The sequence below is a fragment of the Ascaphus truei genome, chromosome 3 (assembly GCF_040206685.1).
Source record: "Ascaphus truei isolate aAscTru1 chromosome 3, aAscTru1.hap1, whole genome shotgun sequence".
Classification (NCBI taxonomy): domain Eukaryota; kingdom Metazoa; phylum Chordata; class Amphibia; order Anura; family Ascaphidae; genus Ascaphus; species Ascaphus truei.
Window position 1 is genome coordinate 243,050,546 of NC_134485.1, and position 19,956 is coordinate 243,070,501.

The following is a 19,956-nucleotide window of genomic DNA, read 5'->3' on the forward strand; positions in this document are numbered from 1 at the left end:
TGGAGAATGTGAAGGAGAAGAGGGTGGTCCACAGTATCAAATGCTGCAGAGAAGTCAAGTAATATGAGCAGAGTGTAATGACCTCTGTCTTTGGCAGCATGGAGGTCATTAGTAATTTTAGTGAGGGCTGTTTCAGTGGAGTGAACAATGCGGAAGCCAGATTGTAGAGGGTCTAGGATAGCATAAGTGTTGAGAAAATGGAGCAAGCGAAAGAATACAAAATGTTCAAGGAGTTTAGAGGCAAAAGGCAGGAGGGAGACAGGACGATAGTTAGAAAGACAGGTAGGGTCAAGCTTGCTGTTTTTGAGTGATGGTATAACTGTTGCATGTTTGAAGGAGGCGAGAAAGGTACCAGAGTAGGGGGAGACATTAAAAATGTGTTTGAGCATAGGGATTATAGTAGGGACAAGAGGTTTTAGGAGATGGGAGGGAATGGGGTCAAGAGGGCAAGTGGTAGAGGGAGAGGAGTGACACATCCTCCTCTGTGACTGCGGAAAAAGAGTCATGGACGGCAGGAGGAGAGTTAGGAAGTCGTGTAGGATGGGAGGAGGATACAAAGGGAAAGTCCTGACGTATGGATTGCACCTTTTCTTGAAATAGTCAGCAAAGTTAGACTTGTGTGTGTTGATTAGTGAAGAAAAGTAGGCTTTAGAGAGGGCAGAGTTGAAACAGGATAGCATAAATTTGTAGTGAAGCAAGTCTGCGAGAGTGTGACATTTCCTCCAGAGGAATGAGTGCAGGAACACAGCATGCGCATGTCGCAATTTAGCCAGGGTCTGGGGTTAGAATGGCAAGAACGATAGAGGGAAAGTGGGGCATGTAGAGCAAGAGAGGAGGACAGGGCAAAGTTGTAGTTCCTTACCAGGTTCTCAGGGCTTGGAGCAGAGCTGAGAGGAGAGCGAGGAGCATAAAGTGGAATCAAAAGCTGGTAGCTTAATAGAGTGCATTTCTCTGCAGAAATGAGGGGTCGAAGGAGACTAGAGGGGGAGAAGTGGTAGAGGAAATTAGATGAGGAGAAGGGGGGGAATGGAGAAATCAGAGAGAGAAAAGTTTTTAGTGAAAACCAGATCTAGGTAGGGACCATCCTTGTGGGCGCTAGCTGCAGTCCACTGTTGAAGGCCAAAAGAAGAGGTTAGTGAGAGAGAAAGTGGGAAGCCCAGGGGAGAGGGGTCATCAATATGGCAGTTGAAGTCCCCAAGGAGAAGAATTGAGGAGTCTGAGGAGAGAAAGAAAGAAAACTAGGATTCAAAGTGAGAGAGACAGAAGGGGGGTGAGTAGAGGTAGGTGGGCGATAGATGACCACCACGTGGACAGGGAGAGGAGAGAAAAGCTGGACAGTGTGAGCCTCAAAGAAGGGAAAAGCAAGAGAGGGAGGAATAGGAAGGGGTTGGTAACAGCAGAATCAGACTGAGTGAGCCAAGTCTCAGTTATAGCAGAGAGAGAGAAAAAGAAGTCATGCACATAGAGGAACTTGCTAGAAAGGGAGCGTGTATTCCAAACGGCACAGGAGAAAGGGAGAGAGGAGGGATGGTGGCAGGGGATGGGTATGAGGTTAGAGGGGTTGACGCAAGAGGAGTAGAAGTTGAATGTGGGAGGCGAGGACGAGAGCATGTAGAAATAAGACATAGAAAATAAGATATCCCCAGAAGCAAGGAGGAGAAGCATTGAAAGAAAGAGAATGTGTGAGGATGATTTGTAGGGGTGTGTTTTAGTGCCGGGGGTATAGCTGTGTAGTGTCAGAGGGCGCAGGTAAGAAAGGAGTTCATGTGAATTGAGAAGTGGCAAAGGAAGGAGATATGGAGATATATGAATAGAGTTAGAGACATAATGAGGCTGGTAGAAAGAAGCACGTATTTTGAAAAGAAGGCAAACCTTTAATCTATCCCTACAGAGTGTGGGATTTTCATGTATCCCAAGTCTCTTTATTTTCTCCAGCTGTGCCTTTCAATCAAGAGAGTTTATCTAGTTCCAATCAATGAATTCCTGCTCATGCACTGATGCTGAGATCTTACAATTCGGAAGTACCCCATGCCTACGTCTGAAGCAACAAGTGGTCATTAAGTAAAGTCACTGTCCTAAAGCGCTAAGAACAGCACACAATTGTTTAACTTAAGTGAACTATATCGTTTAGAAGCTATTCTTTGTTAATCTTAGAGGATTTCATCTTCTAAATGGACATGGTTCTATATATATATATATATATATACATATATATATATATATATCAAGAGCAGCAATATTAATCTCTCATCTGCTGTCGCTAAGCAACACATGAGGGCTAATATATTACAGCTGTGTTTGCTTTATACTTAAAAGGTGCATATTGCTTAAGAATCGTGTTCAATTAGCTCAGGAATTGATTTTTCACTTCTTCCTCATATGTTTATTGATTGAGGTTTCTGCCATTAGCTGGCTAGGAAATAAACAGTTATTTATAAAGTAAGGTTGGGTCGGTAACCTAGAACATTAGCTGCAATCATTAGATCTTTCATGGCTCATCACAATTGTTTAGTTACTGTAAGCTGCACAGTGCTCATTCATTAGGGGGATCACAGTGGAAGGAACCCACATAGCTGAGTGAGACGTTTTTACATTTTAATTAGCAATTATTTATTGTGGGACAGAAGACAATTAACATGAGCTCATCAGGAAATAAAAATATTTAAGACATAACAGTGTGAACACTGCTTATCTCTAAGGCCTAAAGAGACCTAATATTGCACCAGGTAAAGAAAAAATATTGGGTGATTTTATGCCAACGTTATGGTACAGTATGCGTCATCAACATTACGGTAAGAAATTACCAGGTGCGATATAAAAATGGCTATTGCAATGCGGTAGAGAAAAGACATTGGGGCACTCGGATTCAATAAAAGTTCATATTTATTCAGCAGTCATTGAAATCTTAACAGATCGTTGCAAGCAAAAAAACAGGGGGGACAGACAAGTTAAAACACGCCATACATATACTGTAGCAGTAGAAAAAGTGATAAATACAACCAGAATTAGCATGGGGGCAGAGCCCTCACTAGCACCGACAGCTGCTTCTGAAGGTAATGGAGGATTAACTCTGATACCACTAAATACAAAGCAGGAACTGCGGCTGGAGCAGGTGGAGTAGCAGAAACAGCGGCAGCAGGCAGCAAAAGGAGGAACTCCATACTCTTCAGGAGGAACCTCATCAGGAGTAGGGTGACCTTACCTTTGATCGTCAGGAACCATCAGATCGTGTACTGCTATGGGGGGGAGGAGGTCGCTCCGTGGTTTTTCTTTACGATAAGCCTGATTTTATTTATTTTGTTGTACGTGCGATATTTACCTTTTATATCCTTCTATATGTAGCACCTTTTCCTCCACCCTAAGTCAGATGTGTGGCTACTGGTGTACTCTGGTGCTGGTGCATACCTGTTTGGTAGAACAGAAGGTCAGAGAACTCATTTGTGGTATGTGGAGAGATCAAGACAAGCTATCAAGGATGGCTCGTCGTGCAGCGTCTCCAGCCCAGGAGGATCCTGGTGCAGCCAGGATGAACCTCAAGGGCAACTCTTTTTAGGTTGTTCACACGCCAGACATCACACCAGAGAGTTTATAACTGGAGTTTATTAGGCACATCATATCATACAGGTTCCATAACCTGAAGGCAGTACCCCTGGCTTGAGGCCCTGAGCACTTCTCCTCAGAATACCTTACCCCCTAATAGGGCATGGCCTCAGCCCACTCCTGTCCAGGAGAGGCTTACTGCTGCGTCCTCATAGCAGGGAGGTGAGCACAGAACTAACTCCCAGAAACCTTACTCTAACCTCTAGATGGAAACCCCCTCCTTCCCAGGGGAGTAGCTTGTAAGCCGGCCTTCTATCATCATCGAAACCGTCTGTCTGTGAGTGGATTTATTGCTTTGCATCTCATCCCCGCTATGTTTAAAAGCTGTGTTTAAAGCAGCATGCATTGGCTTAAGGGTTTAACCATGTAATGTGATATTGAGTCAAAAGGTTACACTGTGTGCTCATTTGAATGTCATTTCCCAGAATCCCTGGGTGCAGTGGTAGCACTGTATGCTAGGAGATAATGGTGAAAGGCAGGGTTGCAGACCTGTCTAAGACATGTGAATGTGCTCAGCAGTAATATTTTTATATGCTATACAGTGGAGGGTTTTTAGTCACCTTTTCACCCACCATAACTTAAATATAAATATATATTACTAGCCTCTGATGAAGCTCCTTCAGGGAGGGAAACACGTAAGGCGGGACACGTGGTGACGTCATCTCAGGGGGTGTGCCAGACTCTGTGTATCGAGGCTGTTGCTGCTGCTGGAAGGTTGTATCTGGCTGTTATTTAGCACTGCCGTATGCAAGACGGCTACAGTTGCCTACCATTGTTACTTTTGTCAAGTTTGGATATACAGTATGTAGCAAGTACTGGTTGTAACATATCTATGTTATTTAATACCTTGTAACCCTTTGTTAGGGTGGTCTATTGGGTGAACAATCTACCCTTTGATTTCATGGCATGAATGTGCTGGAACAACTGTATACTAGTGGGTCACCAGCATAGGAGTAATCCACTTACCTCTCACCACTCATTGTGCTGTGTATTACACTTGAATACAGGGCACTGTTTACTTCATCTATTGAAATTGGTAATCTTTATATTACAAGTAGGTGAGTGTACAATTATACAGTGATGCTAGAACTGTGCTATGATGTCCATGGCGTTTATATACAGTGAGGTCATTTAATAACAATAAAATTACAGGCAGTCCTCGGTTTTCCAAAACACTGCGTTACTCAAAATGGCGTCGGATAGCGAAACGTTGTAAAGCGAAACACGTTTTCCCATAGGAACACTGTTTAAATGAAAGGTTCCGTTCCTGAAGGCATTTTTAATGCTAAAATACACAAAATATTTTACGCAGACAATAAGATATGCAGCACACACATACATTATATAGTGCATATACTGTATTATATATATAATATAACATAATATATAATATAATGTAAAAATATAATATATTATATAGTATAATATATATACTATATACACATAAAAAACTTTGCAAAGTGTTGTAAGAGCGTTGGATAAGCTGTTTTGGCGTTGTAAAAATGAACATAGGTATGTACAGGCATACCCCGGTTTAAGGACACTCACTTTAAGTACACTCGCGAGTAAGTACATCTCGCTCAATAGGCAAACGGCAGCTCACGCATGCGCCTGTCAGCACATCCTGAACAGCAATACCGACTCCCTACCTGTACTGAAGCTGTGCGCAAGCGGGGAGACTATAGAGCCCGTTACAAATGCGTTATTTATATCAGTTATGCATACATATGACGATTACAGTACAGTACATGCATCGATAAGTGGGGAAAAGGCAGTGCTTCACTTTAAGTACATTTTCGCTTTACATACATGCTCCGGTCCCATTGCGTACGTTAATGCGGGGTATGCCTGTATTGCATAGCGTTGGACAAGCCATTCGTTGTAAAACGAAGCGTTGTAAAACGAGGACTGCCTGTATATCATTTACCACTAGCAGCTACACCAAGTTGTGTATGCACAGGTAGGTGCAATCTATGGTGAGTAATTAGGTATGCTGTACTGCTGACCCACTCTCTATGTAATAGTATTAAATGTCATGTAATCAGGGTAACCATTTAGACATTACATACCCTTGATAAATAGCAATTTCATCATATCGATGGTATGGCCAATTTTTGGGGGAATTAACCCTTGTCAATCCAACCTCAGCATTTGTATACAGTAGGATACATTTACCCATCGTCGTGGGATTGTTATATATAAATATCACGACAAATATTACCCTGATGGGTATGTATTCATAACACAGAGCCAATTATCTGCACCCCCCAACTACACAAAGTTTTTAAAGAACACGATATACACAGTTTAATTTTTGATGACGAATTTATTACATATGTGCACTATTATTTTAATTATGGCATAAATAAATGTTAAGTTTTAATATCCTTGGTGTGCACCACAAATGTGCTTCTTGCTGGAGAAAGACTTTATAACATAAAGCCTCTCTCTATTTTTGAAAAAAAAAATATATATATATATATATACAGTATATATATTACAAAACAAAACATTTTGAAGTTGTTTTATGTGCACCATTATTTGTCACATTGGTGTTGATTTGCCTACCACTGTCCTGATTATAATCATGCGGACACAGCAGGTTTTGCAGCATCCTCTCACAGGCTCACTTTAGCCTGATCTATAAATGTACTTAATCATTTTATGAGCACCACTTGATTTATTTTTTGTAAATTGGCATTTGCTATTAATCCATATATATGCAATACCTGTAGTATGCTGCAACAATCTCAATTTTGCATGTCTCTTTATTTAAAGAACATTTTAGCAGGACCAATAAAAACAGAGGCCCTGATCCACAAACTGTTACTAAACTTTAGGAGGCCTTTCCTCCCATGCGCATGAATGAGAGCTGAGGCATGTTACAGTTTATCACCCTTTTGTGGAGCATTTACATTTAGAGTGACCTCTCATTTTCAAGTATGTCCTGCACACTAAATGATGTTAAGTACTTTAAATTGACTATTTATAAGATGTTTCCAATGGCAAACATCAGAAGTCTGGAATTCATTTAGACAGGAAGATGATGTGAGACACAGGTAAATAGCTAAAGCAGTGGGATGATCGTTAGCAGAAGGAATAGCAACACGATCTTGAGTGAACCTTACTAGTGAACTAGTAGGAGATAAGTGCAGCGTACTGTGGGTGTTTAGATACCCTTTATAAGATTCAGGTTTTACAGTAACTGTTTGAGATAATGAGACTCTTTAACTGTTGAGTAAACTAGTTATATTGTGGTTAGCGAGCAGTTACAGTATATGGTCCTAAAATTAGCAAATTATTACTTTAGCATAATGCAACCTTACTGCAATGTGCAAGGCATGGCCTATAGTGTTTTGTAATCGTATGATATATATATAGATATATATATATATATATATATATATATACATGTAGAGGTATCAGTACCGTGTTAGCCGAGCTTCAATAATCAAAAAATAAATAGATGATACCGTTCTGTGGCTAACGAAATGCTTTTATTTGTGCGAGCTTTCGAGATACACTGATCTCTTCTTCCGGCGATGTTACAATGAATGAAGCAAGGATAACTTAAAAACAGTGTCTCTTGGAATGTTATCTGTGCTGTTCCTTCCCCAGTGTGGATGTGTTTTATGGCTAGAGGTGTCAAAGGGTAACTGAAAGCAAGTGAAGAAAGAGTGTGTATGTGTATCAGTGTGAATAAAAATGAATGGAGAGCCCACAGTATAAACAGTGCTCTACACAAGGTGTGTGTGGAGTGAGAGGGATATAAATGGTGTGGGTGGGTGTGGAAATGTGAGAGTTTGTAGCACAACTAAAAGTGTGTGTGGATGCTATGTGGTCCCTATTGGTGTATATGGATGGAAAAATAAGGAGTATTAGTATGTGTGAGAGACAGCTGTGTGTGCATACATATAGCACAGTATGTACAGACATGGCCTTTAGCGCTCATGGGAAGAGAGTTCGCTAGTGTCAGTAATGACTCATAAAATTTCGATCTCTGTTTAGGCCACTGCTAAGTGTCCCGAACAGTTGCATAAATTTGTATTCATGCAACCGTCTCTCTTTCGGGGTTTTAAGATTACCTTTGAGTATGGCAACCCTCAGATCGTTCATCTTATGGCCAGAGTCAGAGAAATGTTCGCCAACAGGACTGTCTCTTGTTCCGCGTGTGATGCTGTGGCGATGCAGGTTCATTCTCTTGTTTAGCCCCTGTCCTGTCTCACCTATGTAGTAGCAGCCCCCTATTGTATGTACTGTCTTTTCACATACCAGGTCGATCCCCCCCAAGATTCTCTGTATCGACCAGTCCTGGTAGTCCTACTACCTGGAAATTACCTCCATCAAAAGCTGCTCAATAGCCGTGAGGTCAAGGCGGGCAGGGGGTCGCCCTCCCTCCTTTCTTTCTTTCTGATGTGGCCGCATGGTCCGTAAGCTTGCGCTTCAGCTTGCACTTGCTATCGGCCAAGCGCTTCAACATGTCCACACTGCGGACAGTGTTGCCAAGGGCATTGATTCGGGTCAGGATCCTGCCCCAAATCCTCTGCTTATCTGCTCTGCTTGTGCGTGAACACAAAGCAACCAGCAAATTGCAGTGGTTGTCCACCACTCTATTTACAGGAATCTCCAGTTTCTCCTCAGTGAACTCGAGGCCTCAGATTCTTGCTGCATCAGGAGCAGCAGCAGAGGTAGGACCCTGCTCAGCCATGTTGACGCTTCAAAGTTCTAGCTGATATGGCTGAGTAACTTCAGTATGTAACGTGTATTTATTTGAATTTGAACGTGCTCATTGGCAATTAGGTAACGCACATGAGTAACGTGGTTGTAATTCATGTGTTAATTGGAACGCATGTTATAGTTTTGCATAAGCGCATGTGCAGTGTATTGGTCTCTGCGCAATTAAAATCCTTGTTAATACAGCTAACGTAACGACGCTAGTTTGCATATCATTAACTTTGGGGATACCCGTTAAACTGAGGAAAATGAACAGACATTACCTATTTAGATAACGTAACAGTAGTAGCCCAGATTTACTGGACCTTTGTATCTACCCCATAGGGCCTTATTGTATATACACCTAATCAGTTGTTTGGGTTATTTTTAAATGAAAATCCACATCGACTTCAATAGGAATTTTCATCCAAGAATGGCCCAAACCGCGACTTTGCTATATATAGAATTACACCCATAGTTCTGTCTTCTTTCTTATGTATTTGATTAACAGGACACTCATTTAGGACTGGAGTGAATTAATGGCACTGGCATGTGTCTTTAAAAATTAGAGTGTATACATATAGTGTGTCTGTGTATATATATATATACTTTGCCATTAAGACCAACCTCACACTGATGATACCCATCAAGGTTGAAACATGTCTGTGAGTGGGTTTAATGGCTTTGCATCTCATCCCAGCCTCTGTTTAAAAGCTGTGTTTAAAACAGCATGCATTGGCTTGAGGATTGGCTTGTGTAATACGAGTTTGAGACAAAAGGTGGCACTGAGTGCTCATTTGCATGTCATTTCCCAGAATCCCTTGCTGCAGTGGAAGCGCTGTATGCTGGGTGACAATGGGGCAAGACAGGGTTGCAGACCTGTCTAAGACATGCAAATGAACATACAGTAATATTTACAGTTGCTATATATATATATATATATACTTTGTAGGGATTTGCAAATGTTATTAAATGTGTCTTGTGTTAAGACTGCTCGTTTATCCTAGAAACTACACACTGTAAATTGTCAGTTGTCACTTTTTTGGTCGTTTGTTACATATTGAATAATAAGTATCTGATAAACATACATTTCACACTTCTCCTTGAAGGGTGATTAAGTCTTTCCAAGGTATCAGTAAAGCTGATAAGCTTTTAAAGTATTTTAGTGTCCGTCATGTTATCCTGCCCTTTTAATAGTGATTTACAGTAGTTTGCTTCTTAGGTTTCCTATGCCCAAAGGCAATAATACTTATATAGCCACTTATAAAATTGTTGAGTAAACAACTCTGATGGTTTAATAAATAGTTACAAACCAATTTGTAACAAATCCATTTCAACTATCATACTTTTCTTCCTCTACTGAGAAGTTACAACACCGACATTCATTCCAAAGCAGTAAATTGCATTGAAAGCAAAGTTTAGTTCTGTTCCCCGAGCAAAAGCCTGTACTCTGTGATTGAAGTGGCTTAAAAATAAAGTTATAGTACTGTGTGTGGGGCATAGCTTTTTTGGACTGTACTTTAAACAGATTTTTAAACGTAAATGTACCTGAACTGGGGTCCCTAGGCGATTATCGGTGGTCCCGAGACATCAGAACTCCCCGGCCCCCCCTGTCCCTCCATGGGTCAGGCGTGCGAAATGTACTGATCCATTGGGCAAACTATATGGCCACCAAACTAATAGTTTACTCTGGTGGACAATAAAAAAGCTGCAACTTCATCGGGAGAGAACATCGCAACTTTTGACCCCCGGCAGCCATGATTGTTGACCTCCGCCACATTTGTCATTTTTTTTAATGTCAATGCTGACACATATGAGCAATATTTATTCTGTAAAATAGGGAGGGCAAAGGCTTACTAAAATAAACACTTTGTTTAAAAAATTTGAAGTTGTGAATTTGTAAATAAAAAGTAGTGGTGCTCAGGGTGTGAAAATAAAATCACGGTGGTTCTCAAGAACTTGTTTTAAGGTGAACATTTCCTTCAAATATTTGGATTCTTTCAACTTCCTGGCCTGATCACTTAAATCTAGATTACTAGTAATAAGCCAGTGTGCACTACTCAACTCTTATTATTGCATAGGCTTAAATACAGTATGCATTAAAGCTTAGGCAATCAGGACCATAGTGCTTAGACCTTTTTCTGATTCCATCATTTAAAAACTTTTTTTCCATTATTAGAACCAAAAATAAACTCCCAAGTATTTTGTTTTCTGACACCTTTAACATTAGGTAGTTTGTTCACCCCACATACAGCCGAGGACTAGTAATAAAAAGGAAGGAGGAGAGGAGAAGAGCGTGGAACAGATGTGCACAGAGAGAGAGAGAGCAACAGAACGTTTTCACATGGAAGGGCCATTATTGAACAAAAATACAGTAGGACTAGAAATTATCTCACCCAACCACAGGATGCGGGGCATTTATATTTGCAAGTATTACAACTTGATGTCACGTAATGGTGCAATTAATTGTGTGTACTATTATACAAGATTGTGATGCAATTCATTGTGCGTACTATTATACAAGATTGTGATGCAATTCATTGTGCGTACTATTATACAAGATTGTGATGCAATTCATTGTGCGTACTATTATACAAGATTGTGATGCAATTCATTGTGCGTACTATTATACAAGATTGTGACATGAATGTACCACCAGTCTAAGGCCGCGCTTATATTGCTGGCGACACGACCGATGACGTCACCCGTCGCCGTCACCACCAGCGAAAGTTGTAATTGGATTTTGAGCGACTGTCGCCAGCGATGTCACCAAAGGGGGCGGGCCGCGGTCTCTGATTGGTTTAGAGACAGTCATGTGGCGACTGTCTGTAAAAAAAATCAAATAGACCTGGCTTCCAATTTTCCAGACGCGATGTCGCTCCGTCGCCGTCGCGCTTACTATAAGCGCTGGCGACGGAGTCAATTGTTTTGTTTTCGAGCACCGTCGCGGGCACTATAAGCGCAGCCTAAGCTTTTTCTGATAGATCAAAGTCTTGTTTTTTAATCAAAGAGTGCTGTACTTTAGTGTTATTTTCTTGATGAATTCCCACAAACTAATACAGCTGTATGGGATTTGCACCCACAGTGGGAGCCTCCGTACGACTGCTCACGGTGTGATTTAAAGTCAGATCCTTGCATGAAGCAGCACTGACTGAATTACAACACATTTATATATTTTTTTAAATGAGATTGTAAACGCCAAAGGCATATTTTTCTTGTTTAATACCATTACATCCATCATTAAGTTTTTCAGTGAACAGTAGTTGAATTTAATGATGCCTTCCAGAAGTGACACAGGTACTTGACTGTGTTTATATTGCTGTATATATAGTTACAATAAATAATGCTTAGGTAAGCTAGTATAGGAGGCACTAGTTGGTATATCAACATAAATAGAGGCACCAGAGCCACAGTCAGCAGTTCCAGTAACCGTTTCCAATACACAGACACAGAAAATACAGTAGGTTTAAAGTAGCACAACTCGGTAACCTCCTGCATAGTATCATCAGTAATCATGCCCTTGGATGTATTTAACCCATGCATTCCCACCAAAGCCTGATGAATGATTCCAATACAATGTGATTTTCTCAGAGCACAAGTCCACTTGGCAAGGTGTGCTGGGGCTGCAATAATGGGTCAGTCCTCAGCCCAGGGACATTTGTTCGACTGTTTTTGTTTCACCATTGAATATATTCTTTGCTTCAAGTATTCAGGCTTTAACCCATAATTGATATGGGAACCTGAGGTTCTTAGCTTACACTCTCACTATTTTACATTTGATTGGGAGGGGGGGGGGGGTTTAGAGGAAAGGAAGTTGCAATGACCCCAGTTACTGTATATACCACTCAGGGGAGTATTGCAAATGAGTTCAAAGAAAATTCATAATGATAGCCATTTTAACTGAGCTCTGACGGCATTATCAGCTTTTCTGTGAAATGGAAAACTACTTAAGGATTTCACAATAACGGGTGATATTTTTGGCAGCACCTTTATTTCATACCAAAGTGTTTCGGTTCTCAAAGATTTAAGGCTGTGGTTGTATTTGTTTCACATCAAATATTCTGTCAACATGGTAAATTCAAGACTGACAAGCAAATTGAGCTTTAAAAGCCGAGACGTGAGCGATAAGGAAGCACTCAATTGTCATAGAATAAAGAGAAACACCGTAACATATACAGCACTCATATGTTTATTTCTGCTTCACAACGTGTCAATGATTTGTTTTGATTTACAGTTAAAAAATATATCATTTTATATTTTGAATCTAATTACATTCATATCGTAGAATTTATATGTACAGTATACAGAGAATGCAGGAAATACATTTTGTTTACCGCTTCTGTAATATGGGCCTAGATAATCATAAACAATGGGTAGTATTACAATCATGTAAACAATATATAATTAGTCTGGGTTAAATACAGTAAAATTATAGTACGTGTAGTTCCTCCCAACAGATAATCATGCTCAATTAAACCCTGTGGTCAAACCTGTTGTTAATTTCTACAAGAGCGCTAAATGCATAATTCTCACATGGGAATGTTTTAATTACGTTCTATAATACAATGTGCTGTAGCAGAAGGCTGATAACAAAGTCATAAAGGTTTTACCTTGAATCATTATATCATGTTTTACCCAACGAATGCCTAATTGCTTTAAATACTCATTCAAAGTCAGACTTCAGCACATTGACTCAGTCCACAGATCCCTAACGCCTCCCTCCCTCTTAGATACAGAGACGCTGTAATGTCCTGGTTTTAATAATATGCTTTGCAACTGTTTGGCGTTATTCTGATTCCCAATTTGAGCTTCGTGGCTGCATGCACATTATTCCGAAAACTACGTTTCCTGTTCTAGCTCATTAAACATATAACGTAAATAATAACGAGCTTCATAAATGTATATATCTGTAAAGAAAAGAATGCGTACAGTACCATAAAAATAGGATTTCTTCAGTCGAGACCAAAAAAATGCTTTGAAGTATTTATTTTTCATGTGAAAATACTAAATAAAATATTCACACACATATAATCAGGTAGAAGTGGACTTCCAAGCTCTCTGAGAGTTTCCATCCCCCTGGCACGGTATGACGCCTTTCTTGATCCGGTTGGTCCTCATGGCGTCACAAACAATGTCCTCTCAACGCGTATCACGTACAGTTCTACTTCTGCATAGAGCTGACATTTCTGATCTCAAGCAGTGTTATTTTTCCGTATGACATTGGCAGGATCTGCCGCCTGAAGAACATATTACAAAAACAGAAATGGTAAATACAGCCCTTTTTGCAGGTTTGGACATTTTTGATTATGACAGTATAACCAGCAATGTAAGGTATAAGGAAAAATCTAGGAATATGAATGCTCACGACTCCCTCCAAAAATGTCAGCGGTTTTAAAACTTCACAAGTTTGGGCCGATCTTGAAATCCCTCATATCATGTCATGTTGAAGCAAATCTGTTTCAGTGGATTAAAAGAAGCCTTCACGCATACACGTTTACCACGTTTATTATGTTATGCAAACGCACCCAGAGGGATAATCAGTACGAAGGGAAGAAGACCCACATACTGTGTCATTGAGTCAAGGCATGTCCATACAAACAGCAGGGCTTCTGTATGAAGAAAAGGTCTGATCTGAAGCATTTGCATGAAAAACATTTGCATTATTTGCATGTGATTTGGGCCATACGTATGTACTGTATAAGGGCTATTTATACTGTTGTAGAATTTAACACTATACTGTAATTATATGAAAAACACTTCCTATGCCCGCTTTTAAGGAACGGAGAACAACTCCAAAAACCTAAAACAAATATATCTTTCAGATGTTTCATCACAATAGGTGTCTTCTGTGGTTTCACAAGGGGACATACTGTACATCTATTAAGATCTTTTGAGCTGGCCAAATAGACATATTCATATGTTTCACTTTACTTTCAGTTATTTCTTTACTTTAATTTGAATAGTATGATATTGTAAATTATTATACTGTTGGTCTTTTATTATCCTGATATGGTCTAATTGAAATGATGTGTTTGATAATTTGGCGATTTAATACACAAATTGGACAGAATTTAATAGTTTTACATGTATATCGATAAAGCAGCAGCAGCAGCAGAAAAAAAAATACTGTATATTTAGGCGCGACATGTTTCATTTTCGTGGCTTAGCAATGCAGAAAATACCTATGTGCCATTTAGCAGTGAAATGAAGTATTATGTGTAGTTTGCACCCTCTAAAATTATATATGTACATTAAAACAATATTCTAGAAAACAAAAACCACGACTATTTTCCTACTTCAGTAACTAATGTAAATATTATTTTTTTTGCAGGATAATCAGCACGGCAACGTACGTCTTAACAGTCAAAGTAAGAACTGTTTAAGTTTTGTATAATATGAACTTTGTTAGAAATAAGTGGGCAAAGCTGTGTATACCTACAACCCCAACAGATTCGATACACCCTCTGTAGGATGCTGGTTATTTGAAACATTAACATGTAAGGTGCAAGATGGTAGCTTATCTATTGTAGATTTATAATCATGAAAGGGATACTAATATATGCATCTCACTGCAAAGGAGCTGATCCTTCAATTACAGTAATGTCTGAAGCAATGCAAATAGGGGTGTTCCCTAAATATTTAGGGGTCTACTTAACAATGTTTCCCAACTGCACCACCAAATCTGTCATAGAAAAACAAATTAAGCTTTAGACCCGTGTTGTCCCTGTTTAGCTGCTTTGAAAAGAGCTTCCACTCTTATTTTTGTTTGGATGCTCAAGATCACAAGGAGAAATGACCCTGGGATTCAAGCCATGTTTGACTGCCCGAACGGCACTGCTGTTAACGCTAAGTTACTCCTTCAGCTCTAAGTGAAACACCATATTGTTATCAACATGATATGTTTTAGCAATGAATACTTAAGTACATGACACCTACAGACATGCGAGAATTGTAATGACAAGTTAAATTGAAATGAGACCACAGGGCCCATGTAAGCATCGGAAATGGCAAATTCAAAATGCAATTGGGCTTGTGTGTGCGCTTATGCACCAACTGTATTTTTTTCAATGTGTGCCTCAGTCTTTAAAAATTGTTAGTGAAATATTTTGACGCCCAAAAATAGGACATGCATGACGCACATATGGAAATGTTATTTAGTCAAATAAATGGCACGTGTGCGGTGAAAGTAGAATGTGCATTAAAATCGTTCGCAAATTTGAACCTCCCGTTAAGCCTAAAAAGTTTGTTTATATTATTAGTGCAGAATTAAGTTGCTATGTACTGTGTCAACCAAAAACGTATTTGATGCAGCACAGATGTTTATTTTTTAGACGTCAACAAGTATGGGTATTTATAAATGATCATTTATATTTACTAGGTATAAATAAAAAAAATGATTCTGTTTTTAATGTAAATTGCTTCAATCAGGTATTCAAAATGATGCAATGCATTAAACTTCATTTTCAACAACTGTGTCATATGTATGAAGTCACATAATGACCTTCATACAGACGACACGCATTTTATGAAGGTTTGTAATTTTTATCACTAACATTTTGATGCATAAAAATAAATAAATGATGATCTTAGTACAGAAGTCCCCTTGAGCCCATTGAATTCTAGTAGCTTTGCATTTCAGATTATATTCTACTCCAGAGGAAGGCAAACAATTAAGAATATTATTCAGAAGCCAATGCAAATGTTCTCTGTTACATCAAGAAGTTGTGAATGACAAAAAAAAAACACCCTGACTCTAAATTAAAACCCCACAATGTGTCCCTTGGTCTACATGAAGCCATTCTTACTTTATCTGCATCAACTATAAACAAAACACGATATGTTTTTTTGAGCAGCGGATTTTTCAATACACTAAAAAAAATTGAAAATTACAGTTTGAGATAAACAACTTGATACAGTATACTGTATGTAACAAGTAACTCTTCCCTTACTCCTCTTATTACTGCCCTTATTGCTCCAAATCACCACTCCCCAACCACTTTGTGAGCTCTCTCACTCTGTTAGTAACAATTGAATTAACAACTGTTTATACTACTTGATACCAGGGAAAAGTAGAGGACATGCTTACATTTTTCATCACTTTTCCAGGATTACACAATCAGTAGGACTAAAACGTCTGTCTCCTCAATGCAGGTAGCAGCATAGTAATGCATTGGAGATCCCTCAGCACTGAAGCAAGGGATTAATAACTTCTGCACTGATACACAATGTGCTACAGATCAATGAAAAGGTTATGGAGCATACAGTATCCCTTAGGTTATTGTGTTTGATTAATTTTATTAGCCCTGCCAGTTCTGAGGCAGTGAACATGTATCAGGAAACACAGGTAAATCCACGAGACAGTCAGTATGTACCTGGTTTATTGCAGATAGTTGGGACCAGGAATCCGAATCCGCAGTGTGATGGAAACGAAATGTCCAGAGAGGAACAGGCAAGATGGGTAGTCAGATGATCCAAGGTCAGGGCTGGTAGCAAACAGCAGAGTAATTGACCAAGCCTAAGGTTAGAGCTGAGTGCAGGGAACAGATACAGTAAATAGAATAGCTGGAATTGGTACCAGAGTTTGTCAATATCCAGCAGCATGTCTGGGATCTTTGCCAACAGCAAAGAAACTAAACCTGCCTCCAGGGTAGCAAGCGTGTTGTGAAGCACAGGTAGTAGTGAAAGGCGCCTTCTTATAGGCCATGGAAGTCAGGTGTTAATTAAGCATTGCTGTCTAGCGAGGGCCTGTGTGGTTCCATATATTACCCCCTCCCCTTCCCTCTATGGGGAGGGGAACAGGTTCGTTTCTGTGGGTATCGGGTATGGAACAGCCGCGAGCATGAATTTGTGTGGCCGGTTCCCAGGACCGCTCTTCCGTACCATAGCCCCTTCAATCTATCAAGTAGAACAGATGTCTGCCAACTCTTTTAGCAGAACAGATTGCCCGGATCTCGAATTCAGGATGTTCTGAGATTTGAACAGAGGTCCGGTTGGTCTCTAGATTATATTAGGAACGGTGTTTCGAATCTCGGGTTTCAGCAAGGATACACCAACTACCGGAAGGTGTGTCCTCCAGGAAATTTGTCTAAAAAAATCTGTGCTCGCACTGTCCCACGTTTAAACGAAATATGACTGAAATCCCCTTGCAGTTATCAACATGAGTACTCCAATACCTCCTAGGTGAGAACTCCAGAAGGAGGTCTCACAAACAGACAAAGGAAAAAAAACAAACATTGCACTGAGGATCAGTTTGAAACATTATATGAAATAAAAGGTCCACTCTGTATGAACCACAAAATCAATAAAAATAACACAACAATATTACAGCAATAAGAACATAAAACTTACAATAAGTATAGTTGTTAGTAGATCGGGAGATATGAGAAGGAATGCTGATAACTACCACCAATGTATACTTCCAGACCACGATCTCCGTCAGCTGAATGGAACACCAACTAAACCTCTACCGGTCTGCGACACCAATGAATAGAAAAGCGATAAGCAACCTCATGTGACCTCTTGTGGGCTTTGTCAGAGGGTCACGTACAGAGGTTGCCTACTCGTATTAAATAGCCCTTTTAAACCAATCACAACGCATCACAGAAGCAAATATACAAATACATTTAAAGTGATACATTGTATGGCATAACAATTGGAAATAGATACAGCCGATGCAATACCTAATAATGGAGAACTATACTGATAGATTACTGGCCAGACATAAAAATAAATAAATACATACCCCCAAAAATACAGTGATGGTATCAAATAAGTATGTACTCTTGAATAATGAATGTATATTAAATGTGGAAAATTATTAAAGTGAAAATGAGTGGATCTAAATTGTGCCCATTGACAATAATAAACTTAAATCTATAGTGTGTAATTAATTAAATTAACAAATCTGTCAGTTATCAAGATTTGCATTATCCTAAATAACAAAAAATATATAGTAATGCTTTTATAAAGTGAATAACATTACTTAGTGTTTGATAATAACTTGATTGGTACTGACCCTAATGACAAATTATCAAATTCATGAAACTATAAAAGGCCTTTCTTGGTGAAATGTAAATAAAATCAATAATATAAATTAATTGACTTAAAGTAAAGTGATACATACCTGTATATCACTTCAAATAAATTATATATATATATATATATATATATATATATATATATATATATATATATATATATAAAACTAAACATGCAATAATATTCCTAATATAGGATAAAATTCAATACAATGAAGCCTGGTAAATAGAAAAAGGATATGGGCTCAATTATTTGGCTCAATTAGATGGCTCAATTATTTCTGGGTTCTGAGCAGCTTCTGCGGAATAAACTAGGTTCCAGAGACTTTAAAAACAAAAAGCAGAAGCGCATGCCGCATAGTATATTATCACTTGATACAAATGGCAAGTTGAAGAAACTTAAAAATGCACACTCATACATACAATGATTAGACCGCCTTGTGGATAAACCTATAACAGGTAAGGGTTTCTGCTTAGCTGTAACTGCCGGTCCACACATAAGATGATCCATCTCCCTGTTAACCTCCAATTTGGGTGGCCTCTGCTGGGCCCCAACCACAATGTATTAGTGTCCCAGGGGTTCAGGGGAAGCAGCACCAATGGCGCAGTGGAAACCAATACACTCAGAGTCCTGTGGTCAGAGTCTCTCACCGGCAAGCAGCTGTCAGGGAAACCCACAAACTTCACGCGATCGGGGAGCCGGGCTACGCATAGCGCGTCGGATGATGTCACCACTGTTAGACTGTATATCCCCCCAAAAATTCTGTTTTCTTCTGTTTATTTAGATATTGTAGGAATGAGCATAATTTTCTCTTTTTAGCTCTATTCAAGACATGTCTAGGTTTTATTCGTATTCCTTTTGCAGGAATCTATTTCTGAGGAACACTGCTTGTTCATTGAATTGTTCATTATTTGTACAATTCCTTTTAATTCTGAGGAATTGATTATAAGGGATGTTCTTAACCCATTTCTTATCATGGCAGTTGGAGGGTGTAAATAGGAATTCACATTGGTATCCTTAAAGCAGCAGTCCAAACTGCCATTTTATTTGTGTTCTTATTTTTCCCCTTTAATATGTGCATCAATAAAATCCACACAATGATAAGTAATTAGCTAAATTGCTGATCGATTCGTTCTCCTGTGATCGACCAGTGAAGATTAGGCTTGAGAGTTCACTAAATGGCTGTCAGTGCAGCAGAAGAGTACCAAAGATGCAAAGTTCTGTGGGATAGATCATGTTACCATGCAGTCACTATATACAATTGTTGCACTGCTAGAGAGAGGTCAGGCTCAAAAAGGGGTGTGCCAGAGCCTGTTTCAGAAGAGGAAGCGCAAGTGACTTTGTAAATGGTTGCTATAGAAACAAAAAAATGCTTGTTACAGTATAATACATAAAAAATGTCATTCAGAGTTGTGTAAAAAAAATCTACAAGTATTTTCTCATAGTACAAAACTGATTTATTAAAAAAATAAAATCATATGTAGGGTATTGCTTGGTCTGCAGCTTTAAAGAAAGTTTTTGTGCATAAGGTTTTATTTTGGACATAAATTTCCAAGTCTAGAAAATGAATCTTGTACCCACTGTTTTCACCACTGAATCTAAAAT

General features: G+C 39.2%; 1 protein-coding gene across 3 annotated transcripts in view; it reads left to right on the forward strand.

The window, feature by feature from the left end:
* AFF3 (ALF transcription elongation factor 3) overlaps nt 1-19,956 on the forward strand; it is a 508,712-nt gene that overhangs the window by 272,099 nt on the left and 216,657 nt on the right. For all 3 annotated transcript variants that reach the window (XM_075590476.1, XM_075590475.1, XM_075590473.1), the window contains one exon: nt 14,645-14,681. In XM_075590476.1, the coding sequence (XP_075446591.1) occupies nt 14,645-14,681 (37 nt within the window). The remainder of the gene's footprint in view (nt 1-14,644; nt 14,682-19,956) is intronic.